This window comes from Stigmatopora argus, chromosome 22, assembly GCF_051989625.1.
Source record: "Stigmatopora argus isolate UIUO_Sarg chromosome 22, RoL_Sarg_1.0, whole genome shotgun sequence".
Lineage (NCBI taxonomy): Eukaryota > Metazoa > Chordata > Actinopteri > Syngnathiformes > Syngnathidae > Stigmatopora > Stigmatopora argus.
In genome coordinates, this window is record NC_135408.1 from 6,779,076 (window position 1) to 6,805,922 (window position 26,847).

A 26,847-nucleotide genomic window follows, 5' to 3' on the forward strand; every position below is an offset into this window, starting at 1 on the left:
ATGTTGACAAACCACCGTTCGCCTAATATGGAAAAAGAGGAAGTTGGGTTTGATTACTCACACAACTTCAAAGTTTTCCACAACGCTCGACATAGGATTTGATAAATTATGCCCTATCAGATTTAGAATGAGGTGATTGGTAAAATTCAAATGTTCAATTGCAATTTAATTGTATGCAGTAGTCTATTTCTGATTATTTTTGTTTTGTTTTAAATGGGAAAAATAATTATGTATGCTACAATATGCTTATACATGAATTATTTTGTTGCTGGTGGATGATTACCAAAGGCAAGATTATTCTTTTTGATTTGTGGTTACATCACAGCATCTTTAAAAGCAAGTGGAACAAAAAAATAACTCAAACAGACATTGCTCAAATTCAGAATCAATTTTCCAATTGTGTCAACAACCTCGCCTACAAGACAATTTGTCTCCAACTGCTTTTATCTTGTCTACAGCACTTTATTCTACTTATTGTCATTTTAAATGTGCTTGATAAATGATCTTTCACTTGCTGTTCAGTTCTGGATTCAATTCAATTTTTGGTTAAATAGCTCAAAATGAGTTTTGAAGTGCAAAGAGTGCCCCCGTCCCCTTATACCTGCTCTATTTTAATTGTAACATTATAATGTGTTCTTGTTATTGAAAATAATGTATTAAGAATTTATTTGAATTTGATCAAAAAGATGACTTTTCTTAAGAAAATCCCATTCAAATAATAACCCTATAGTAGTGTGAAAGACTTGAGGCGAATATATTAAATGAATACTAAACACACACATGTATGACTAACACTCAAAACCCAAACATTAAATTAGTCATTACAGAAAATACCAGTATTGCAACACTTTGTCGTAAGCTTAAACCACTCCTTTGGATTAGACATCCATTTCCACATAATATTTACAGCAACTACAGCTATTGCCAAATAGGGATGTTCTGCATTGTACACAATAAAAAAGCTGCAAGCCCATGCAGAAATATTTATTGCAATCCAATTTGACTGGGCTAAAACAAAATAGATATTCTACCATTTCTTATAAAGATTGGAAATTATAGAGGCACAAACTATTATTAAAGTTGAGAAATGTAAAAGAATTTAAGCTTCTTTAGTGAGCCTAATCCACACTGTAGATATATTTATGAATGAAACACTAGTTTGCAGAAAAAGGAAGCTGCAACAACTCATCCCTCAGGCCACCTGTACGTCTAGTGGTTATGTGTAAGATCAGATGCCCAACCTTACGCAGTTAAAGTTTGTTGTTTCTTGCACAGGGTTTGCGTTTCTTAACCCCAACATAAGTGCAACCTGTCAAAAAAAAAGTCCAACATGTGGTGTACGCATTACCTCAAAAGCTTTTCTATGCACGACGCAATGTGTAAGATGAAACAAGGAAGATGCAAGCCATGATCACATCATTCAGACAGTTCCTCTTTTCACAAACCATTATTTGCATCATAGAAATGTGGAGAAAAAAAACCAAGATGACGTTACTCTTGTCTGTTTTCAGTCTTGGGAATGTCCTGGACAAATAACACATACAATGGTTTTAACAGCTTTAAAGGATAATTGGATGGCCTTATGAATTTTCTTTCATTAATATTCTCTCATGTGCAATTGGCTGACCACTAATTCAGGGTGTCACCTGTCTCATACCCATAGTTTGGCTGGGATAGGCTCCAGCACCCCCTTGCGAGGATAAGCGATATGGAAATTTAATGAAAATGCTTGAAATTCTACCACTTTCATTAGTTTTAAAATGTTTTTATCACCATCAATGTCAACAATCTCTCAATGCCAGCCTACCCAATATAAATGGGTTTGATTCCGATAGCTTTTTCCTGTTTACATGACCAATAACTAGTACTAAGTACATATAGACGTATGACTTTAATGTTTTTTTTTAAATAAAGTAGACTGATAATTTTATTGTCATTGTGCAGAGTAGAGGTACATAGCCAATGCCAATGCAGCTGGCATCTTATGAGGTGTGAAAAAATAAATACATACTGCAGCATATGGGATGCATCTTCTGTTATATACAATGATAAACAGTAGTTGCAATATACAAGTTTTGTATATTGCATACTGGTATATGTATACATGTGAATAGGATATAAAAATATTTACACATTAATATCTACACTGGCAATGAATGAATGAGTTTGCAGCATATAATAGTGCAAATAGCAAGTTCATAAGAGTTGTAGTTGGGAGCTTTGTCAAGATTCCATCAGGGAAGGTCTTCTTTTTAGTGAGGACATTGGGCAATGATAGCGAAAATCAAACTAAAGCTCAGTTTTAGTTGATTTACTGGCATACTTACTGTAATCCAATGACGGAAAAAGTAAGGGCGCTTAGCATGTTATCAAACAATAGGGTATTTGTCTATCCAAACTACTCCAACCCTATTTTCTTTTTTTGAAGCGAGCAATCATTTGCAATCCAAAAGGGAGTAGCAGTGAATACTAAATGAAGAGATTAACGTCCATCCGGGCGGCTATGAACAAAAGTCCAGATATTGATCGGATCTTGTTTCCTTGTGTGAATTCCAACGAGAAACCAAATAGCGTCCCGTCATAAAATAAAGTGCAGTGGCATTTTATTGCCTGTGATTTAAAAAAACAAACAAAAAAACATGTTGTAAACTTTGAGGATTCGGTAATTGTGTCTATGAAGCACAAATGCTAAAGTGTTCATTTGTTTTCATAGATTGGCTCCAGCATCTCGCCCTTTGCGAAACTCTCAACACCCTCCGGTATCAGCGGCGGTGATTCCTAAACCCTCAAAGACAGAATGGAGCCTGTCTGTCCCCAACTGTGCGGTGGAGGGCTTGGTATGAAAACGCTCCAGTAGGCTTTGGAGCTCTTCCTCTAAATTGAGCTCTGCTGTAGACTGCTCTGTCTGTGTCGTGGAGGATTCGTCCTCAAATCGCCCCAGTAGTACGTGGAGCTCTTCCTCGATGCTCTGAGGTTCACAGGAATTCACCGTGCACGCTCGGGCATTTTTTTCCAGGACCAGGGGCGTGTAATTGACATCGCTCAGAAGCTGGGAAAACTCCATCGCGGATGAAGTGGGTGCGGCCGGAGGCAGGAAGTTGTGCACAAAAGCTGGAAGGCTGGCTTTAGGCGGCTGCTGCTGTTGCTGCTGCTGCAGTGGTAAACATGCCATGCTGCTGACGGACTGGGAATCTCCCTGCGTTGGGTAGCGCTCGGGCCCCATCATGCCCGACTGGACCGGAGCCATACACATCCTGGTGGGCTGCGGAGCCTCGGGATCTTGTGGAACGAAACATGTCGGTCAGTATGGAACAAGGGTACTTTAAAAAGCAGTTTTTTTCATTGTCTCATTGTCAAAGACAAAGGGCACAAACAAGAGCACTCCTATTTCCTTATTATTTTCCCAACATAAGCATGTATCCTATTTTCTGGAATATAAGTCAGACTTTTTTGTACTTAATTGTCAACCAGTGTGATTACTAAGTACGCAATTATTTTGCATCTCCAGGAAGAAAACATTTTGCGCCCCACTTCTCTGGCAAAACTATAAACAGTAATCATTTTCCAATTAAATGAGTCACGGAGGACCCCTATTTGAGAAGCAATGGATTGGAAGAATTGAAAGAGAGGATTACCTGCAATTCCAGCATTGCCCCGCATTCGCTTTCTCTTTTTGCCCTACACAATAAGAAGCAGAAATCAGCAAACAACAACAAATCTGTATATGTATCCCGTTAGTAGCACGGTTGACATGGTACTCAAACTTTTGGACACACATAGTTGTCACACATTGACCAGTTGGGATACAACTGAGCATGACGTCGCCTCTCAACATCTGCTTCCTCGTAGTATTTGGCCTGGTCTTGTTGTGGTAGTGAATTCCACTGTTGACACACACATTGTTAGTGTAAAGATTAAAAACAATGAAAATAAAAAATACAAGCCGTCATTTGCACTGTTTCCACACTGTCATTTCACACAATTGTGTGATTAGAGCATTTACCATTCCTCCCAGGATGACATTAACCGAAGCACTGTCTTTTTTATCCAGTTTTCCCATGAGCGCTTTGCGGTGCTTCCTTGCAAACACCATAAAGGCATTTGGTGGCTTCTTTATGTATTGCTGCTCCACTTCGTCGTCCACATCTCTCCTATTAATGACAGGAGACAGTCCATTTATCCATTAAGACTTATAACAAGTTCAAACTGAACTACGACCACCCAGCTCGCTGTCAAATCGTATCACCATCCCAGAAACATTAAAGGAACATCCAATGACTGAATTTTTGGGACCTATTGTCCCAAAAATGCAGTAAATACTCTGAAGGGAGGCACAAGTTAAATTAAGCACTATTTTTAGTTCATTTGTCACCAAGCATTTTTGTTTTTAGCATCACAAATCCCACACGGAACAAAACAAAAAAAGCAGAACCCGTTTGGTCGCTCAGCCAAGTGTCGTAAGACTTGCCAATGATGGATAAGTGGGCGTCATGAAGGACATTCAGGAGAACTCCAAAGTTTGGAGGGAAATATTTTTTGCAGTGTTGTTTGACATTTGATGTTTCATTTTTTTTGTTCAATGTTTGTCACTTACGAAAACACACTTGGAGCAAGATTGGGGTTTCCAGGCATCATCATTGTTGTGCCCCCCATCTGAAAAACAAGTATAAACAGTCTTAATAGTTATGATAGCCGCAATTTGGAATATGACAGTCGTCTCCAAGAATGTTCAGTCAAGGAAGATTTTACCATTTGTGGTGGAGCCGTAGCAAAGTTGACGGAAGCTGGCGGAACAAAGTTTTGCACGGGCCACCAATACGGCACCTGCTGTGGGAATAGAAACATGAAGCAAAACATATTATGTATTGTACTATGTAAATTTTTTAGATTATCGGATTTGGGCGGAAAAATATGTGTTTTTTGTATAATGACCTCAACGCATCAAAATAACCAAGCTGGACAGAGATGTTGCCAAAGAAAACAAAACTAAAGTATATTTTGTCATTTAAAAAAAAGAATTAGGCTAAAAACAACAAGTGGAAAAATGTTGTTTAAATGTTGCCGCAGTCTAACTAAGCCTAGTGATATGTTTAAAAGCGATATGGCCAAATCTTTATGCTGAATTTGTCAACAAAATCTGATTCTCAGCTGAATTCCAATGTAGGTTTTTTTCTGTATTAAAAGACAGTGTCCTTTGCAATTGTTAATAAATTGCGTTATTTTAGAATTCCTGTCACATTTACATTTTTTCATCTCCCTCCAAAACACAAAGCTTTGCAAGTTTCTGAGGGAAACCCTGACTTACTGTTAGGAATGAGAGAAAGATACTTAAAAACTGGAAAAAAACTAATGTATTGCTCTTCCCTGCATGAAACAAATGACTATTTCCTATTCACGAGTATAAACTGACAACCAACCCTGCTCTCCCCTAATTGCTCATAGTGCACAAGTGCATTGCAACATGCTGAGCTGGCACTTCTTGCATTGGAAATTGTTGACTGCGACCAACAAATCCTTTGCAAACGCATGCGTGCAATAGTAGGCTGCAAACATGCGTGTGGGTGGCATCATTGAATGCATTCCCAAATAAAGGTGAAGCTCAAAAGGTGAAGCGGACGAGATGAGACGGCGCTCGCTCGCTTACCTGTCCGTGATTGTAAAATCCCGCAGCGTTATTCATGTAAACCTGCGGCATAACAGCCTGCGCTCCGTTGAACATGTCCGGGCCTTGCTCCGGGAAGCGAGGTAAGGCCTGGTAATTGAAGCGCACGTCTCTCGGATCGCAACTTGGCCAGATCTGATCCATTTTGTCACGTTGGCTGTTCTCGTGACCTCGCAGGGAATGCACATCTCAAACTCAGGTGACTGACCCGACACGACAGATGGGATGACGCAGTCGACACAGTTTTGTAGGCGATCACATCAACTTTCACATAAGTAAAACGTATTCCGTGACACGTAGATTATCACACACGTTTCAACTTTTACTCAATCGCACGTCATGTATTTATGACGACCCGCGTGTCAGGCGTCAGTATTTGGGATATGTAGTAGGAATAGCTCGATCACCCCCTGTCTTCCACTCAATAGCCTATAATATTAGTGCTACACACGCACACACATGCACGGGCATGTATTTACATTCATATATACATATGCACATTTCTTCCAAATGGCTTTTAGTCTAATATCTACATTTAATATACAAAAGGAGACAGATGTCGCCCACTCAGAGGAAATATTATAGCAAATTTTGATTAGGATAAATGTAGTCAACGCATTTCACATTTGAATCAGTCCAGAACTGGATGACACCCTCAAAATTTTAAATAATCCACATTCTATTTGATTGCTCTGAGAACAAATATAAAAAAAAGAATGAAAATGTTTTAAATGACCAAATAAGTCCATACTATCCTCCTCCTTTTGTCCCCATAATGACTTAAAATATATATCTTACACATAGGGTTGTCACGTGTATGAGGGACCATTTATTGTAATTAAAAACTTATTTCAAATACAATTTAAATGTTATAATTTGTTGTTGATAGGCGGCTTGGCGGATGAGTGGTTAGCGTATCGGCCTCACAATTCCTGGGGTCCTGAGTACGATTCCAGCTCTGCGGTCCACCTGTGTGGAGTTTGCATGTTCTCTCTGGGCCTGCGTGGGTTTTCTCCAGGTACTCCGGTTTCCTCCCACATTCCAAAAACATATATGGTAGGCCAGTTGACCACTCTAAATTGCCCCTCGGTATGAATGAGCGTGATTAGTTGTCCGTCTCCTCGTGCCACCAATCAAGGGTATTCCCTTCCTTGTGCCCGAAGACAGCTGAGATAGGCTCCAGCACTCCCTGCAACCCTTGTCAGAATAAGCGGTTCGGAAAATGGATGTTGTTGAAATGAATGTGTACAGGCCAAAACCTGCAGAGAACTAGCCTTAAATGACTAAGTTGCACGTATATATTTGACTAATGCGTTTACTTTCCAAAGACCAGACAATAATCAGTGATATTTGTTTTTATTTAACAACACCAGACAACATTCAATACTGGCACAAAGAGTGAGAAAGCATTGCTTGCTTTTCTGGTCACAGGCTTCATGTTACTATTAAAATCAGTGTCAAATGATCAGTAGAACGCATACATTTAAAGTCATTCGCTTTCAATAACAGAAAAAGACATCAAATCCATTTACGCTGAATTTGACGCACGTTACCGTCAGTGCAAGCGAATGATTTAGTGGCGATGAAATGAGGCTCAACAAATATTTGCATGTGGACAAACAAGGCAATGTGGGTTAACTTGCATCCACGTAATAAGGCACCAAATTGAACTTTATATACCTTGCTATCATTTCCCAGTACTAGAAGTCAACAGTGAGGATCCCGGTGAGGAATATAGGCACAAATTGGATATTTCTGTCCTGCATTGTGCTTATGTATGCAAAAGTTATTCAGTGCCAAAAATGTGTTTTTATGTTTTCTATCTAGTGTACATCTACTGCCAATTCCAACTTTGTAGATCTTCTCAAAACATTTGCTGCCGTTGATGGTAAAAGATGACCAATCTTTTTTAATTGAATCACTACCACCCAAATATATTTGACTTCTATTACCATCAATACCGATTAATGGGTATTGTGGGTTGAATAATTAGGAGTTGACTTCAAGGCCTGGGTTAGAGTTTCACAGTAGCAGAAGACATTTAGCCAAAACAAATCCCAACTTATAGTTGAACTTTCAGGTACATGGACCAATAAAAAGCGTACTGTAGGTAGTTTTGCATTTAACTCTGGCATGTGGCTTTAGATGCTTGCCAGAGTTCCATGTGCATAATGTGAAGTACAGCAAGCTGGATCCATATTTAATTCCAGTATGTTTTTTTTTGCATTATTTTATAGGAAACAGAGGGAATGTGTAAACCAGCTCCATTTTAGTGAAAAAAAAACAACTATGGCAACTAAAAAAAGTCTACTCTTAAAGTTAAAATCTGTCACTAAGTAAATGAGATAATTCTGTAATTACAAAAATGATCTTTTTAAACACTGTTTCAATTGGCACTCTCTCATGAATATGTAAAAAAATGACAACATTGGTTAATCTTATTATTTAAATAGGTTAGTGTTAAAAATAATTTAAGATACAGTCTAATTAAATAATTCCAAATGAACAAATAATGGCACTGTCCCCCTTGTCGTCACATTGAAGCATATGTATTGTTCATTGGATATTCTATAAGGAAACACATGATACATTAATTGCAGGAGCGTCAATCTAAGTATTATAAGTTTGAAAAAACAAGAATCAAATGTTGAATTTTGAATGAAACTGGTCTTCTCGCCAAACAACACTGAGTTATTTCTCCACAGGGCAGAGTAAAGGAGGTTCCTTGGTATATTTCCCCCTAAGGATCCACAACGCCACCTAGCTGTGGGATTGAGCTCCCACCCAGTGGTACTAGAAGGGGACACTAGCTGATCTTAACGCTAATGGTCACCACCTTTCAGACATACCTTCATTTCAGCTCGTCTTTTGCTGTTCAACGTGCAGCGTCGGCCAAACTCCACATAAAAACTAAATAAAGCAGATATTTGGAAATTAATCAAGGCTCACTTTTCCACCTCGAAACTACAGTAAATTTACTATCTGCGTCGATATGGAATTGTGTATTAAAGGTAAGAATATTGATCACACTTCACCTTTATTTTTGGCCTGTACTTGAGGTAGGTTGTTCTGATTTGCAAACTGAAGGGGAAAAAAGTACACTTGAATAAGATTGAACATGTTTCATGACAGGTGTTTGTTTACCTTAGGAGTATGTGCAGGTAAGAACCTAAACCCGTGAGGATGTGCCACCAAGCGTGGAACTGCGTCACTACCCCGACACTCGGGGGCAGTGTTTGTCTACTGGCTCTGCAAAGCAGGATCATTTTTGTCATTAAAAAATGCACTATAGCTTTTGTTCATCTTGTTTATTAATATCACTGACTGTGCAAAGTAAATTTCATCTCCCATCTTACCTTAATGTGTCACAGAAGATATTGTCAATGTTCCACAAAAGGAAACCTACCAAAAATATTCCCAAGGAAGCGTAACACAAAGGCCGTAACCATGGGTAAACCCTGACGATCACAAAAAGGAAGTCAGGTCGATGAGTGATCAATGATTTGCAATGGGAATTTTTTTGGTCAACATACCATGTAACAATGAAGATCGAGCGTATCACCAGACAAGCAACTAAAGCACCATACATGACCTGAAAAAGGAAAGCCATTTTGTTATTAAATCAATGGTTTGGAAAGTTTCCAGCCAAACAAAGTCAACTAACCTGGTGGAACACTGGCTCCTTCCATTGTAAGTAGACCTGCAACACAATATTTGTCAGAAGTACATAGTGACCAACATTGTGATTATGAATACTCACCACAGTTACTGTGATGCTGAAGATCAATAATAACGCTACAGGAAACCAACTGATGGTGTTCCCTTGTTTGAAGCACTCATACCTGAAAGACAAAAAAAGCTTCAATATTAACTAAAAATGCTCTTTTGATTAATTTAACACCTCAACAAGAGACATTCTTACAAAAGATGTCATGGTACAAAACCTGTTTCTGAAATGCATGCACTCTACCATGATTAGGTAGCTTGAATCATGGTTTAAATCTTTAAAAAAACATGAAGAAAAGTACCAATCAACCACACAGATGTTACCATATTTTGTACACAGGAGAAAAGCTTGACCCTGTCATTGAAAATAGAAAATCTATGCTGAATGATTAATTGGGCTGCTAGGAGACATTTTCATTGATAGTATTTTCTATCCTCTAAGATTAAATGTTTTAACCACTTACAGACAGTAGACAAAGACACACGTGCTGTAAATCATTGGCAACTCGTCCAGTAGCTGTAAAAGACAATTTCAAAAATGCATTATATTGTGTCATCAATGTAATTTTTTTTCAACATGAATGCATTTGACATCAATTCTAAAATATTGGCGTTTTCTCCTAATAAACACACTATCTTGCCATTTAGTAACTATTAATTCTGCATCCTTATGTCCGATGAACAGTCTTGAAAGAACATTTTTTTAATTCACGATAGAATGAAGCCTAATGAGAAATTTCTTGTGTACTCTACTTCATGCACTGGTTTACCTACCAGCAAGACCAGTACTAAAACCCAACACACTGAGAAAGGTTTTGGCTGTTTTTGGCGCTGTTTTTGCTAGTACAGAAAATAGCATATGCTGAAATCCTCAACACATCCACAAATATAACTTCACTTTTGCCTTTTTTTCCACATACCTGCATTTCATACAGCAGTGTCATGTGGAAGCACCAGGAACCAACACCAACAGCTGGGTGAGATATAAGCATGCAAAAAAACAGAACAAAACATAACAATAAGTCTTCATGAATTATTACCATGACATACTCTTGTTTTTACTGCTGTGGCACTTAACCACTTAAGGCAGTTTCAATGTCATTGATGCAGAGCTGTCAAATGTCAAAAATCATATTTCATAGTGGGTTAAGATAATTTTCAGATTTTGAGACCCTTTTTAGAACATGATGTTGCGTTTAGAAATGAATCGTCATGGTAAGTTAAAATGGCCAGCCAAAAACGAAAACTTTCCACATTTGAATTTAAATGTAAATTGCTGCAAATAAAAAACGTTACTTGATTTTTTTTTGTAATTCTCGTAGCTTTGCTGCAAAATGTGTATTTAGTAGTTGGGTAAAAACTGGCGTAGCAAACTATGGAAGATTCGTAGTATTTGACAGCTTTGTCAATGTAAGGGAGAGGAAATGAATTTGGTTAATGCGGCCCGCTAAAGACTGACCTGCAAGTCCGAGGAAAGAGCAGGTGTAGCAGAACTCAAGGCCATTGCGAAATGTCTGGATGGCCCCACAAATAGGAGGTAGAATCATAATCAGGTTGCTGACAGTATTCCCTGTGAAGACAAGAAAACAGGAACACAATGGGATGAGATGAGGACTGTCTGTTATTAGGTGGGGTGAACATTTTAAGAGTTCAAGGACACGACATGCTGTCTCCATCTAGTTATTACATTGTATAACAACTTTGGTATCTTATTGCAGTAATCCAATCTGTGGCTCAGGAAAACATTGATTGGCCTTGAATTGATTTTTTTCTCTATACTCAGAGCTAAACGTCTAAAAGCTTTGTAAAAATATTTTAGGAAGGAGGCAAAATATCTTTTTTTTTACATAATGTCCGAATTTAATTCTTTTCATTATTATTTTTCTTTTATCTATAATGAAAATCTTCCCGGGCATAAAACATGGCAAAATAAACTGACACTGAAAAAGGACCCTTTGACTACAGCAATATTTTTTTCAATGTAAGTGTAGTTCTCAAAAGTGATCACCTTTTTTTATACCTGGGTGCGGTGATGTGCAAACACGCACAAGATCTTATCAGTTTGAAAAGCATACAGGGTCACCACTTATTTTCTGGCGTGTCTTGCTTAACTCCCTGATAATGAATAAACTTGGGTCAATGACTAAATAAATTCATTCCTTTGTCCCTTTAAGATGACTTCACCTTGGTTACTTGAAACAATGCCGAAAGATGAAAGAAAAAAAGGCTAACAAGTGCAGTCATTGTTACCTGAATGGAACAATGCTACACTATCATTGTGTTCATCTTTGGGGTAAACAAAGCCTCCAACTGTCAGAATGAGGAGCAGGCCATAGGTCATGAAAGCAAATGATACCTAAATATAACATTACTATTTTTAAGAGTATAATACACACTGCCTGAAGTACACTTGTGCAGTTCATTTTGTAACACAGGATTTGATTGATGTACAATTATTAGCTGAGGTTTCCATCAAAATGTGATATGGACAACAAAAAATAACCGATGACGATAAACAAAGCCATTAAAAAAATGGCTTGTCATCAGTAAACGACCTTTCCATAGCAGCTATCTTTTCCAGCTAAAGTTTCTTGACAAACCAGTTTTTAATCGGATCGTGCAAATTTGCACACTGAAATGATGTGTCTACAAAGGTCAATTTGGAATAATGACATCAGAATAAACGCCGGTATATTCACATAGTGCACGACTGCTCGGAAAACAAACATCAGGAGGGCCTTATTTTCTCGCTGTCCATTAGGTAAAATTCCTCTGAAAAAATATCAAGCTTGTATATAGCGATTGTGCGTGTAAATAAACGATCAAGCAACATCTCCGCGTGAGCTTGGCGTCAATGCGTCTGATTTTCGCGGAACGACATTTTTCCGCGTGAATCTCTTCGTGTGGGTCGACCGTTGAACTGTTAATACTCACAGAATTCGGCGATGTAGTAGGAGACGACATAATTCTCTTCACACCAGTCCAGCGTCGAAGTGGGCCGCCCCCAGTACCCTGCTCTGTCCAACGAGGGAGCCATGATGGGAGGAAGCCGGGGGAGCTTGTGCGGCTGCTCACTAACGGATTTGTAGTCCCATCACTGGGGCGCGTTCACGGCGAGGGGTCCTCCCCGAGGACGAAAGATGCGAAAGATGTGGAGGCGGTCAACGATGTCACTACAACTTCCGCCACCCCCCTAACCCCCCCATCATGGCCCTACCTGTGACACTTTCCCGTCATTGTTCGACGTCCTGAATAATATACAATCCAGTGTCATTTTACGTTGACACAATGGAGGCGGATGTACTTCTGTCCACAAGAGGGCGCTATAAACGCACATATACTATATACAGGATACAGACGGTAAATCTATTTGTTCTTAGGTATTAAAGAACTTCACGCGTTTCAAATGTGCATTCATTGAACCCTTCATAATGTGATACTAAAGCAAGCCCCTCCCTCCATAAATGCAATGGCGACCCGTCTAGAGAGAATAATAACTCCCAGTAAAGTAATTAGTCTGCACACATTAGATCATCAGTTAGATTCTTTAGTTTTTCATTGCTGTGAAAAACACTACAAAATTCAAGACCACATCAGAAACCATATTAGGCTAGCACTCTAGAGGTCTTCTCCCTGTTTGCATAGGATTCAAGTGATTTTTCATTCAACAACTGATGAGTGAAATGATAAAATGTTTTTGAGCGTCAATTAAGGAATTGATGCTAAAAAAAATAAAATTAAAAAAAAAGACATTCCTTTTCAGATGCTGGTGGAACTGTTTCAGTGTGTGACAGGAATGTACATATAGCATAACTCTCAAAAATGCTTGTTTTCCTAACTTTCCTCACATGCATACACACACACACATACACACACACACACACACACACACACACACACACACACGCGCGCGCGCGCACACACATACATGCACGCAACGTGTGGTTATAACTCATCTCTCATCTTTTCACCCTTTGGCCTGACCAGCCTGCCAATAAACAGGATGGAGTTTGTTTTCTGGTCCTTCACCAAGAAGATGAAAGGATGATCAGCATAAAACAGTTTGGGGGACTTCAATTGGTCCGTGGTAAAGATGGAAGTGTCCATATCATTTCCTTCAGTGGCTAATTCTATGGTCGCCGCATGAAAGACGCTGGACAGGTAGAGATCTTTTTTCCCAGAGATGTTGGACAGGTCTGCTTTGGATTTGTTGACCACTTCTGTCAATCCCAACTTTTCAAGATGTTTCTGGGGATGAAAGAAAGGGCCATGTTTTGTTGGGGTTTTGCTTGGTTGGGTGTGTTTCCTTATGTGTCCTGCAAGCATTTTCTGTGTATATTATTATGTGCGCTTTTTGTCGGTATGCGTCTCCCCCCTGTTTTTATGGAATATTGCGATGCAAGTTGAGGTTTACCTCTAAATTGTGGTTGACCTCAATGCTGACTTTTGGCAGAGACACAGCAACTGCAACCTTTTGCAGCTTAGTCATCCAAGAATCCAACTGCTTCTTGGTCAACATCTTCTCCACTTTCTCCAGGGTGTTAACTTGGTTTGGCATGATGAAGATCAGACTAGACTTCTTAAGAGCCAGTGGCATGCTCAGAATGGACACCTTGTTGGTCGTGTCCTCATAGAAGCCGTATATACCTAATAAACCAAACTAAAATTGTAGAACTTCCGTACAAAACATACTTCATTGGCTCTTGACATAATTTGCCTCCTGGTGGTCTACCAAATTCCAAAATACATTCTGTGTGGTGACAACAGAAATGACCAAACTTGCCCATTCTGTGAAAGAGTCACGTTACCTACCAGTCCGGTGCATCATCTCTATGGCGACAGTCAAGCTATGGGAGACCATGAATCCTCGGTTGTCCACCATTTTATGATGGAATTCCTCGTCCCAGTGCGCTGCAAAAAACAAGGTGGACAGTCAAAACTATCAATTTACCACCCATCCATATTCCACTCATCTAATGTTTGATAGATTGTAAATATCCAATAAATAGAATAAAAGGATCACCATTGATCAGTCAAATGATCTAATCATTCCTTTGATAGTTTATGAACTAATATTGATGAGTCTGATTAAATGATTATTCAATTCATGACCTATTTCATAGTATACTTCAATTATTTGATGCTCTTATTGCAGTTATAAAGTCCGAGTAGCTGTACGTTCCAGCACACACAGTATTCATTAAAGATCTACTAGTATACTATAATGAAAGATGAAAAGTAACCAGAATTACGTATTCCTACTCACGTTTGAAAAACATTGCGTTGATGATCATTGCTCCATCACTCTTTCCTATGTCCTTGGTGACCTCAGGCACTTTGCTATCAGTGGATTTAGCAGCCCATTCGTTGATGGAATTAAGAGCGCTTTTCTTATCTTTTAAGTTGATTTTGGCGGTGTCAAAGTGGTAGTGTTTTTTGCTGCTCTTCACAAAAGTGTCCGCAAATTTGATCGTGCTGGGCCCATACAGACGGTTGCTCATCTTCCAGGTGGTGTTGCGGGTCTTAGGGTCATACACCTCGGCCAGGAGCTCGGCCAATCCCGAATGCAGCTGCTCGTCAGGCACTTTGGCCGCATTCAAAAGGGTTTTGATCTGTGAGGCGGTGGAGGCCTTACCCCCAAGAGTCATCAGACCCAGCGAGGAGGCCATCACTACGGGAGAAACCAGGATGTTTTCAACATTCTTCTCCATTGCCAAGTGTTGGTAAAGACTGAAACCCAAGTCGGCACTGTTGTCAGCCAGCGCGGTGGCACGTTTGCTGAGGACTTTGTCAGCAGAAGCGGCGGTGGTGGGCGACGCCGCGGTGGTGGGCGACGCCGTGGTGGCCGGCGACGCCGCGGTGGCAGCCGACGCCGCAGTAGCCAGGAGGGCTAGTGCTATCACACTTAGCCACATGGTGCTTATCTAGAAGGGAAAACCTAAGAAAACAAGAAAAAGACAACATCACACATTGCTTTTACTAAATACAGTACCACAGAACAACGTATTTTCCGGACTATAAATCGTTTCATGACATCATTGACCTATACTCTGGTGCCACTAATAGTCAGAAGAATGGATAAATGTTTTTGCTTTTCTTTGGAATGTTCTCAGTACATCTAGTCATGTAATAATAATATCGTGTCATGAAACTGTTGCCCAATTACTGTGTCTGCTTTTAAAAGTGATGTTTGAAAAGAATAAAATCAATTCTAAAAATATTGTTTGACCCTAATCAATGCAACAAGTTGTGTGTCTGATAACATTTAGGAACAAGAAGACGGATAAATGAGGCAGTACAATTGGGGACTAGTCCAAATTAAGGTTGTTCAGTGATTTTTCCTTGTGATAAAATCAGAAAATAATATATTGGACACTATTGAGTTAGGAAAGCAATTCAAACAGCTCTTAAGGCGAGTATTGCATAACAGCCACGTCGGCAGCAGCTGGGTGTAGCTTGGCCAAAACTGTAATCCATCTAGAGAACCTTATGATGCTAATCTTAACTTTTCAATTGGATGAGACATTACTAATGATTTCAAAAAGGTTTATATTCACAGTATTTGATATGAAAGAAATCCGCTTAAACTAGAACTACTATGGATCATCATAATCATCTATGCTGTTTGCAGTAAACAACTGAATTCTCAAATTAAAAACATGACCAAACATCAGAGAGGGTAACACGAAGACAGTTGTGTGCAATATACACCCTAAAATGGTTAAAATCTTTCCTGCAAATTCATTCTTCACTCAACAGTGGCACCACTAAATCTGAACTTGTGATCTCCTTTTACATGCCTGGGCAATAACCACCAGTTGCCTGCAGCCCTATTAATACTTGTGTCTTACCTTATTTTGCTGCTTGAGTAATTCCACCACTTGCTGCAAATGGGCTTCCAAATTCAATTTGCGATGCAACTTTTCTGATGTCGGCGGAATTTGGGGAAAAAGTGGCAAGATTCAAGTCAGCTTTGTTTTCGGTGACGAAAAATCTCTGCACAGGAATCTGGTTTCCAGGATGTCCCGCCCATGTATCCAAGAGCAGTGGGAGAAGAATCCTCCCCCTACAACCCCCTGAAGCCAATTGAAGCCCTGTAAGGCCCGTCTGGCAGTCTGTGACCTACAAAAAAAGTACTATTCTCCTATTGTTTTCTTCTCAAACACAACTTACATTAAAGCTAAACCTTTGCATTCCAAGTTTAATGACCAAACATTCATTCAGTGCAGACAGAATATGCTACAGCAAGTGATATCAGATGTTGATGTTTAGTGGAAATCTATTTATATTTTCTTCTGAACTTTTTATAAATTGTAACCAACAAGTAGTCTTACATGGAAGAGCACCTACTGTAATTTGTTTATAAATTATTCTTGCAGCTGGTTCGCCCTGGGAATAACTAAACATTCTCATTGCATGTTTCCCATACAGATTCTTTTTGTCCCGATGGAGTGTCCCCATCCCCCAACAACTCTGTTTTTTTATGCAGGACATTCAGGAAGTTATAGAAGCGGATGTGTGTCCGGTAGACTACTGGTGTTCTGCAATGCTTTGTTTTTAAATAACTTATTTGCATACTTGTTTTGAAATATTTGGCTTCAAATAGTTTTCAATTACATCCAGATTTCACAGTACTCCTAGTTGCAAAACTAACAAAATTAAAAGAACAACACTGGATTCAAGTAGAACAGCTACTGAAGGGTGGCTACAGCCGTATTATAGCTATATAAAATGTCTTATATTTTGGCATACTCAAACTTTATAGAGGGAAACCATTATAGTCTATTTTTGGGGAATTAGTACTTAGCTGTGATATTCTGAACTAACTTGGTTCCTTCATTTTTTCCTGTCCCAGTCAAAAGTGTCAAGAAGAGTCAAAAGGAGCCCAAAAGTTGGGCTGTAAAGTCATTTATTTATTTCGGCATCTGTTTTCCTCAGTTTTTCGAGAAGTCAAATCCTAAAAGCCATTCTTACAATGGGAGTACCATAACGTATCGGGCACTTTATTTATTTTATATTTAATGAATTAATTCATGCTTTTAAGATGCAGCGCTCTCTGCTGGCTAAATTAAAATTAGTTAGCCATCACTGTATGCCTGAAATACACTACAGGTCCACAGAGTGATTTCTTAATTGAGTAAATGTGCACAATTTAAGAATAGGAAAAAGACTACTAAGACAGATATGCAAATTTTAATAATATATTCTCAGTTTAAAAAAAAAAAAATCATTATGCGAGTGTTATTTATTTATTTTTCATTTGTATACACAGTACTCACAGACCTCCCAGTGTTTATTATAGGCTATTGGGCAACCTCTCAGACAAAGGTGGCTATTTTGGAGAGATTACCTGTTGACCTAATGGTGCATTTATAATATCATACGTATTGGTTTAATTTGTCTTACTAACGTGCCACCATAGCTATCTTGAGTCTGACCTCAGACTCTGTGAATGGGATGGCCGTCAATTCCTCCATGTACAATGTTTGGGATTAAAGGGATGTGACGTAATGATCCAGAGCTAATGGTTAATCTCTGACCTCTAGTCTTGGAATAGATGTCTTACAAGACCTGACTCAACTATGCTACCTGTTTGGCATGTGTTCTTTGCACATGGGTGACATGACCAAATTGGGAGGAGAGGTCCTTTAAACACTAGTGTGTTCTACTGATGCCCCAATAAATCACCAAGGCCACTCATTGTTTTTCCTCTTGTTAAAGTCCAGTCAGCAGTAACTTTTTTTCATAGACGGGTTCACCGTCCTTGGTAACAGCCACCCCACAGTGAAATTTAATGAAATTCTTTCCTTGTTATCCCTCCTTTAAACATTCCATTTCCATACGTGCAGACTGCCAACTCAAAATGCCACCGATTTAAACAAAACAAAGTATATTATCTGGTGTATATGTAATTTACATTACTATAATCATAATAATTATTTTTTATTTATTTTACATGTGACTCGTAATCCCTATGACCTGGTGAATTTATTATTATTACATAATAGTGCAAAAAAAAAAAACCACAAAATAATTTACTAGAATGAAAAAGAATGAAAGTGAATTTGTGAAATGGCTAATATAATTCAGTAAGTTTAATGATGAGTGTCAACTCAAGAGCATCATTAAAAAAACTACCATTTAACATTTGCTTAGATTGAAGAAAAAAATCCAAAACAATTTTAGGAAGGTGTTAGAAATAAGATTTTGAAAGATAAAAATCAACTCAATTTGGTCAACAGAAAATAAGCCACTTAAAATACAAAGTGGTAAAGATAGATTTAGTTTTAGGAAAAATAATGGATAGTAGTATAGCGGCCACATCAAGCCACGCCCCCAGTATGCGCCCAAACTCCTCCCACTTCGAGGAGCGGCTCAAGGGCGAATGCGCGTCGCACTCGCGTCGGTCTCCAGAGCAACTGGTTTTATTATTGTTATTGTTATTATTATTTTTGCATAGATTGTAATACTTCACTCTTCCTTCCCACTACTTCGTGTTTGGAGTAAATAGACTGATGTTTGACAACTATCAGTTTCAGGCGTCAACTTTAAATGTTATTTGTAATAACGGCGTCATGTCAATGCTTAAGTGGGAGAAAAGTGTTTGACCAAGACATTTTGACGTATTCAACTCGTGCAGAAGAAAACAATTGCTGTGTTGAGGTAAGGAAATTATCGTTTTACTTTGGATTCTCTCCTATACTATCAGTGACAGTCATTCTGTTTCCACTTGGGAACCCAAAAGATATTTGACAAGTGCCAAATAAATCAAATAAAAATGTAGGGATTTTTTGAATAGGCTTTACAGTTACATTGCATGTGTTTTTATGGTCCAGTGAAACTGGTGCATAATTTAGTGGTAGTGTGGTTCGAATCCTAGCACGAGCTGGTGTCAACAGGTTCTCCCTCCCACATTCTAAACATATACGTACATACATAGTATTTTTCAGCATTAGGCCACTCCTTCTTAAATATTTAGGACAAGGTATCACCTGAAAAGTACTTGGCTCTTCAAGTATCATTGCCATGAGCAGCATTAAAATACAGAAGTAAAGTAAGTGTAAGTGTTCATAAAGATGAGACATAGATGTGCAATGTTACAGGAAAAAAATGTCATTTGTAAAGAATAATGGCCAGAATTTGCATAAAATGGGAGGAACGTAGATGAACATGAATTGGTCATAAAATCATCCATTCAATGTCAATATGGATTGGACGCTTGGCTCCATAAAAGACAACTAGTGAGTTCATAATTGAAAATACATTTTAAAAACTTGATCTTTTTACCTGATTCCCATCCTTTCTTGAACAAATGGAAGTAGAACTTGGCCCTCACATGTCTTGATTCTGATGAAGGTGGCCCTCGGGGGGAAAAAGGGGGAAAAGTCAATTTCAAACCCCATTATTGTGCCTTAGTTTTTTTTCATGCATTCTTGCAAGACAAGCGGCAGCCGTTTTTAATATGTAAGTTGACTTCCTACTGCAGAAGTTTGTACTCCAAACAAAGTTTTGTTGCCATCATAGGCAGCTTGTTTTGTGTAAGCAAAGCTATTTGGATGTGATGAAATTGTTTAAAATTCTGTGTGGCTGAAGAGAAGTTTACATTTTTGCAACACAACTTAAAATAACCAAACTTTCCCATCTCCAACAGAATTGCCCTTCTCAGTTCGCTCAAAGGTTTTGTACCTTTAAGGACTGCAGACAGCGAGACAAAAAGCCCCCTTTGTATTTGATCCGTAATTATAAAGATACCCTGAATTTGCCCTTGTGATGCTTACGTCTTGGTCTTCTTCAGCGTTCGGTGTTCAGTGTGGGATGCTAAAGAACTGGTGGTGCGTTGAGGCTAAAGGAGCATGGTGAAACACCAACCCTTACAGGTCTATGAGAAGCAAGTGCTCGTGTCCTTTGTCACTGGCATCTATGGTTGCCGTTGGAAACGCTACCAGCGCTCCCAAGACGACAGCTCCAGGGTAAAATCGTACATAACGCAACACTTCTCTAAACAATTTGATTTGACATTGCACCAGTTGTCTTTTCTCATGCCATCCTGGCATACTAATGAATTTTAAAAATCAAGATGAATGTTATTTGATTATTCAACCGACCAACCCTTTTGTGGTCGACCTTTCATAAAAGTGTCCTTTATTCCTTTATCGTCCTCACTTTATATCATCTTCCAGTGTTTTATATAAGCTGCAGGAAATGGTGAGGTGCCAAAACTGATCAATGGCCAACAGGATGCATTGAGTAGCCTATCATTGCCTTTGTCTCATCTTGCATGGAATTACCTTCTGATCCTGTTAACTACAGAGTTTAGAGGACTTGAGTGTTTGCACAAATCCTCCTCCAGACCTTGCCTATTTACAAGAGCCCTTTCCATGCTATGCTTGAATCATTAGAAGTTAATTTGTAATTGAATATATCGGATTTATAGGTATTTTGATAAATTAAATACGACCAGAGGTACGTCTGTAGCACAAAAAATTGCATGGATTATTCAATGGATATCTTGCGACAAATACGTTATTTGCTTAAAACATTTGGTGCTCTACAGTGATAGCATTTGTGTGAAAATTCTCCTTTGTGCTTCTTTTTTGCCACAGTGGGAATGTTTGTGGTTCACCATCTTGTGTAGTTCCTTTCTCTTGCTTCTTTTTTGGGCCTACTTCTGGTTGGTGGCTCAAAATGATTTTGACGAGTTCAACTGGTAAGTATGCTTTTAAACATTACATCTGTAGTACGGGGGAGGTTGAGACAATTGCTGCAGCTTGAGCCCTTTAATGGAAAGGCATTGTGGGCGAGATGCACGTTTCTGGCCTTCATTGACCTTTGGCCTGTTTAAAACCACAGGTCAGTGTATAACCGCTCGGGAGAATGGAAGGACGAGACCATCCCAATCCTTGCGAGCACCACCGTGGGATTCAGCTATGTTTTAGTATTATTGGTAAGAGTGGTTAGATGTTTATAAGAACAAAAAGTAGTATTGACTTTAGTGGAATAATCTTACACAATATTCTGTTAACTCATTTGCAATGCCTAAAACAAGCTGTAGAAAATGATTTGACTAGATATAAGAAAATAAATTGTACTAAATAATGTGCAGTATACACATGAAATGATTGTTTCTTCATCAGATCTTGGCATTTTTCCATATATCCTTGGGGCAGCAGCTGAATCTTTACTGGCTTCACAAGGTACAGTATCGTTTGTCTCTCATTTGCATCTTGCCGTGTCATCATTTCGTATCTCATTGTGACAGATCGGTGTGTTGGCTACCCTTCTCACTACTATCTCTGGTGTCGTCTCTGTTGATGACATATGGGCAGAGGAGTGGGACATCCTGCTGGTGTCTCTCCAGGTTTGTTTATGCTCCTAACCAAAGCACTGTAATACAGACAGTAAAAACTTTGAACTGAGCATGTGGCGTTTTTGGCTGCGAAGCAATTAACCCTCACTCTTTATCTAATTGTCTTATGCTAGTCCACAGCACCGTTCTTGCACATAGGTGCTCTGACCACAGTCACAGCGCTAAGCTGGCTTGTCGCTGTTTACGTCGTCCGCAGAGAAAGATCCAGTAAGTATGTTCACCCAATTAAATTGCAAAGCCAGTCAGAGTCGTTGTTGAAAATGAATGCATGAGTACTACCATTGATAAAATGTCTGACCCCATATCTGTTAGGCCTTTCGTGTAAATGCTTTAATTTACAAGATTCTATCCTCTGGGATGCAAGTGTTTGTTGTCCCCTTAAACAGATTATCAATTCCTCTAGCCAACACATACTAAGCCTCTCAAATCCATTTCTTCGGCTGATGAAGCATAAAATAAAGCATATGCTTTTTTTTTAAAATAGATTTCCAGATGATGGTGTTAATCACCTACACAATCATCCTCATGGCCCTTTATTTGGCACCTCTATCATTTTCCTGCCCCTGCGTAATGGACAGTCGTAGCCTGAAACCTCGACCAGACGTCATTGGCCGACGAGGAGCTCCAATGGTGAGTTGGTTCATTGCCAGCCTTTGCACTCTAATCCAATTATGTGTCCATGTTACTCAACAGGTAAGTACACATCTGTGTCAACGCTGTACTGTCATGAACCGGGCGAGCGAATGTCCCTTCAAATCTCCTTGTACTAAGGAACATTTGGACAATGGATAATAAATCGGCGACAAAAACATAAATCCTAATGCCCACAACCAAAATGCCAATTCGCCAACGCACCAATACAAATAGCTGTAATACAAATGCAAAAAAACCACAGCATGAATTCAAACAGCTGCAGAATAAATGCAAAAAGCCACAGCAAAAATGCAAAAAGACAACCCGGACGTGGATTAAATTCCATGGAAATAGACGCTAGGACTACAACTAGGGTGGGAGTTGTAGTCCTATAGTTATGTTTTTTTTCCTTCACGAACGAACGGCCAACAAATATAATAAATTATTGTCTATTAATTCAAATGCTGCCATGAATAACACTCATCTTTGTTCCTCTATGTTCCAGCTGGCCCCAGAAAACACCATGGTGTCTTTCAACAGAGCCTTACAGCATGGAGCCAGCTCCCTGGAAGCCGACGTCTCACTTAGGTTATTCACCACCTATTTTTGACATTCTCATCAAGAGTTGTTCATAATGAATGAATCTAGGTTCCGCATGACCCATATCGCAGACATGATCGATTATTTAGCATTCAATTTAATATCAGATCCAAACAGGGAGAGTGGGTACAAGTAAAAAACTTGAAACACCATGATTTGCACATTCATTTCCCTGTGTAAACACAGCCCGTCAAAAACAAGCAAGCACCACAGCTGTCATCTAGTCCAGAGTGAGCCCACTTTCTTGAAACACTGTCATCAACCCTAAATATCCTGGAAGCATTATACCTCCTTGGGTAACACTATATTCTGACAATTTAGTGTGGACGCAGTTCCATTCCTCATGCGAGATCGCACCTTAAGACGAACCACAGATGTGGGCTCCGTCTTTCCTGAAAGACAGCATGACGATGCCTCTCTTTTCAACTGGACAGAATTGCGTTCGCTAAATGCAGGCCGATGGTTTCTGGAGGTAAAAATCTCATTTGGCACTCATCTAATACACTAATCTGTGATTTAGTCCTTCTCGGATGCTATTATATTTATGAGAGGCTAATGTACATCATAGAATCTGATTTCTTTTGTTTGTAGAGGGATCCCTACTGGACCGTTGCAAAGTTAACTGCAAGGGATCGTATCAGAATAGGCAATCAGACGGTTTGCAGTCTGATGGAAATGCTACGTCTGGCAGTCAGAGCCAATAGCTCTGTGCTGCTCAATGTCCGCAGGCCCCCCCAGGGCCACCCTCGCTACCGGAGTTGGATTACGGACACCATGTGGGCTGTGCAGAAAGCTGGCATCCCCCAAAGGAGGGTGAGGACTGTAAGTGCCTCCAATAATTATATCTATATTTTTTAATCCTGGTGGCAAATACTTTCATACTATTTCCATCAGGTTATGTTTTTCATCTGGGCAGTCATTCACGTGTGGCATTTTAGCCCAAATGACACAACATTTGACTCCACATCACTACCAAATCAATTCAAATCTATCGTCAGAATCACTATCGAACAAACGATAAAACTGAAAATAAGTGTGACTTTTTAGCCATAAATTATTTTTCTCTTATTCTAAGCAATGTGTTCCATCTCCATCTTGTCTTTCCGTATCACGCATGTTTGTGCCAGGTGACATGGACCCCAGACACGGACAGCGGGAAGGTACGGGCATTTCAGCAGACAGCAAATGAAAAACTGTCAGTGACGGAGATACGGCGGAGGGGCATTACAAGCCTGACCCTCCACTACAGCAAGGCCAGCCCAAAAGATTTACAGTAAGAGACGTTTCTTCACTAACTGTGAAAAATGCATGTTCAAATCGCAAAGGAGCTCAAAAGCAGGATGATCAAATATCTCAAAGTTTTCAAATCATTGTCTTTAACAACCCTGCTGATGAGGTGACAGTAAAGATAACCAAGCACCTTAGTAGTGTTTGAGAGACTTTTTTTTTTCCATTCCTCCAGGGAATATCTGGCCAACAACGTGAGCGTAACGGTCTACCCAGTCAATGAACCATGGCTATATTCACTACTATGGTGTATCGGGGTGCCTTCCGTGTCCTCTGACGCCCCCCAAGTCCTTCGAAAGGTGCCTTACCCCATCTGGCTCATGGTAAACAAACTCATCTCTGGCTTTCTTTCAACTAATGCCACACGTGAAACAAACTCACAGAAAAACAAGGTCGCGCTGACAAGTAGACAGCAGGAAAGGACAGATACTGACGAGGACCGAAGAATGCGTCAGGGCAAGGACGTACGGAACATGCGTAGGGTAGCTCAGCGTGGTGCTGATGAATAACAGACATCTGGGAAGGACAAGGGCACTTATTTCAAGAAACAAATTTGAAATGTTAAAGGCTTGCCTAAGAGACATGCTTTCTTGACAGCTCCCTTCATTGGTTAATTTCACGTTAACTGTTTTCATGGCGTCTTTTTTTTCCAGAGTCAGAACGCTTATAGCTTCATCTGGATTGCCTCAGATCTAGTCTCCATTGCCGTAGTCATAGGAATCTTCAGCTTTCAGAAGTAAGTTAAAGTCTTGGATGCCAATAGTTGTAAGTCATATTACCTCACGTGAAAACCTTTTGTTGCACCAATTCTAATGACCTATATGAACTGTAAATGATGTCTCTAAAGTATATAGTAAATGAGTTATCTATCACTACCCAGCAAACCAGTATAAATCAAGGGTGCTGACATTTTTTGTCCTCATACTTGACTTCTAAGTTTAGTATTTGTGTTGCTTCTCTTCAAAACATATCGTTAGTGCAATATGTATACAAATAACCACAACTCTGCTTGAAAACGGACACTTTGCTCACGGCTGTTTTTCTCCCCACTGCCCCACTTTTCTCATCTTTTATCCTCTGGACATTTCTGTCTTTCACCTCTACGCTCTACCTTTTTTCCCCTTGACCTTTTTCGGTCTGTCTTTCTCCTCTGATGTCCTTATTTTGTCTGGTACTCGATCTGATCTGCATGCAAACCTCCTCCACTGCCCCCTGGCATCTGTCAGCTATCATATGATCAGGTAACTGCTACAGCTGTCTTGCCCTTTCTTTCTTTCTCCTTGTGCTTTAGCTCCTGCGTTGTACTGTACCTTCCCATAAATACACCCAATTATGTACGCATTATCACATTGCACAATGTGATGTGACATGGTCAAATGTCACAGTGAGGTAAACTGATTTTTTACGTTAATGTTTTTTTACCTTTGTTTTAAACACATGCTAAAATAGGTGGAGGATGAGTGGGATGCAGAACTGTAACCCTGAACATATTATGCTGAGTGCTGTTGCGCATCGGTCTAATCGGGATGTCAACATCATGAAGGAGAAGCTCATTGTTTCAGGTGCTGCTTTTATCATATTCACACAGTTTTTGATCATGGTGTAAAAAGAGTAACTCTTGGAGAGAAAATCAATTTGACGAATTTAATTTAATCATAATGAGAGAAATCAGAAAATGTACCAATTTCTGCTTAGCTTGTGTTCATGCAAGGTTTTTCTTTCTTTTTTTTAAACCCATACTGACAGCTGTTGTGTTGTTTATGCTGTACAGAAATTATCTGGATAACTGATGGTGGCACACTAATGTTTACCATGCAACTTAAAGAAAATCTGGTCTTTTTCAGAACTGAACAACGGGCTAAGTAGTACAGAGGAGCTGTCACTGTATCCCCAGAATGGTAACGCAAGATATTCTCATGGAGATCTGAGACCATCATTTCACTCGGAGCAAATGGACTGTTAAAATGACTATTGTGTGTACATTTTTGGTATTACTCTGCATGGAAAGTCTATGACGCACATACCGTACTGTATATTGCAGGCAATCTCCCTTTTCAAATCAGGATCAGTAACCAAGATTCAAGCAAAACTGTTTTAAGTTAAAGAATGCATAAATAAAAATCGCAATGTATGATATCTCATTTATTTCTTTTTCATTAAATTTGGTGTTTTACGAATTTGACTGTGTAACTAACTATGAATAGAATTTGTTTCAAATTTCCATCCTGAAAATTGTCAGTGTAAATTTATACTTCCATCCATTGCATTGTTGATATTATTGCCTCGTTTCTGCCATACCACAGTGTATTTTGAAGAAATGGAGTAGTGACATGTTTCACATGGCTGCCTTTTGGTGAAACTATTATATGAGTCAAATGTTTTAGGAAGGATTCTGGTTATTAGGAAAAGAATAAAATATTTAGTTTTCACATTATGTTACTTCGATTTGGAGATTCATTACATCGTTGGCTCCCATTGACAATCATTTTCTGCCAACTCCTCTCAGTTCAGGCCTTTACTAACTACCCCAGCAAACACTCCGAATACTATACATCTCTTGCCTTCAATGGTT

At 39.3% G+C, this 26,847-nt stretch overlaps 4 protein-coding genes across 7 annotated transcripts; 1 reads left to right on the forward strand and 3 right to left on the reverse strand.

Annotated features, from left to right (window-relative positions):
• Positions 1-1,908: 1,908 nt before the first annotated feature.
• Positions 1,909-6,875, reverse strand: LOC144068389 (uncharacterized). The gene is made up of 7 exons (XM_077592888.1): positions 5,645-6,875; positions 4,750-4,827; positions 4,595-4,653; positions 4,004-4,151; positions 3,777-3,884; positions 3,636-3,678; positions 1,909-3,279 (listed from the first exon to the last, which is right to left on the reverse strand). Exons 1-7 carry the CDS (start codon positions 5,804-5,806, stop codon positions 2,747-2,749), a joined length of 1,131 nt encoding a protein of 376 aa, XP_077449014.1. The 5' UTR covers positions 5,807-6,875; the 3' UTR covers positions 1,909-2,746.
• A 127-nt stretch (positions 6,876-7,002) lies between these two features.
• acer3 (alkaline ceramidase 3) lies at positions 7,003-12,677 on the reverse strand. Of its 2 annotated transcripts, XM_077592890.1 has the most exons (11): positions 12,323-12,675; positions 10,848-10,958; positions 10,309-10,361; positions 9,853-9,905; positions 9,423-9,504; positions 9,327-9,362; positions 9,196-9,254; positions 9,019-9,120; positions 8,807-8,911; positions 8,698-8,743; positions 7,003-8,572 (listed from the first exon to the last, which is right to left on the reverse strand). In XM_077592890.1, the coding sequence occupies exons 1-11, from the start codon at positions 12,423-12,425 to the stop codon at positions 8,519-8,521; spliced, it is 804 nt and encodes a 267-aa protein (XP_077449016.1). In that variant the 5' UTR covers positions 12,426-12,675; the 3' UTR covers positions 7,003-8,518. The 2 variants fall into 2 exon arrangements, with proteins under 2 accessions (XP_077449016.1, XP_077449015.1); XM_077592889.1 differs by having other exon boundaries at positions 9,019-9,254; positions 12,323-12,677.
• A 244-nt stretch (positions 12,678-12,921) lies between these two features.
• On the reverse strand, positions 12,922-19,750 carry serpinh1a (serpin peptidase inhibitor, clade H (heat shock protein 47), member 1a). 3 transcript variants are annotated; one of them, XM_077592886.1, is made up of 5 exons: positions 19,676-19,750; positions 14,655-15,326; positions 14,201-14,299; positions 13,803-14,035; positions 12,922-13,636 (listed from the first exon to the last, which is right to left on the reverse strand). In XM_077592886.1, exons 2-5 carry the CDS (start codon positions 15,301-15,303, stop codon positions 13,334-13,336), a joined length of 1,284 nt encoding a protein of 427 aa, XP_077449012.1. In that variant the 5' UTR covers positions 15,304-15,326; positions 19,676-19,750; the 3' UTR covers positions 12,922-13,333. The 3 variants fall into 3 exon arrangements, with proteins under 3 accessions (XP_077449012.1, XP_077449011.1, XP_077449010.1); XM_077592885.1 differs by lacking the exon at positions 19,676-19,750 and adding an exon at positions 16,240-16,598 and having other exon boundaries at positions 14,655-15,312; XM_077592884.1 differs by lacking the exon at positions 19,676-19,750 and adding an exon at positions 16,240-16,597.
• gdpd5a (glycerophosphodiester phosphodiesterase domain containing 5a) lies at positions 18,764-26,452 on the forward strand. The gene is made up of 17 exons (XM_077592891.1): positions 18,764-19,051; positions 20,184-20,358; positions 20,992-21,095; positions 21,239-21,332; positions 21,523-21,582; positions 21,648-21,746; positions 21,869-21,962; positions 22,240-22,385; positions 22,894-22,976; positions 23,310-23,460; positions 23,580-23,810; positions 24,116-24,261; positions 24,451-24,598; positions 24,929-25,011; positions 25,502-25,516; positions 25,725-25,837; positions 26,120-26,452. Exons 2-17 carry the CDS (start codon positions 20,242-20,244, stop codon positions 26,236-26,238), a joined length of 1,803 nt encoding a protein of 600 aa, XP_077449017.1. The 5' UTR covers positions 18,764-19,051; positions 20,184-20,241; the 3' UTR covers positions 26,239-26,452.
• The last annotated feature ends 395 nt before the right edge of the window (positions 26,453-26,847 follow it).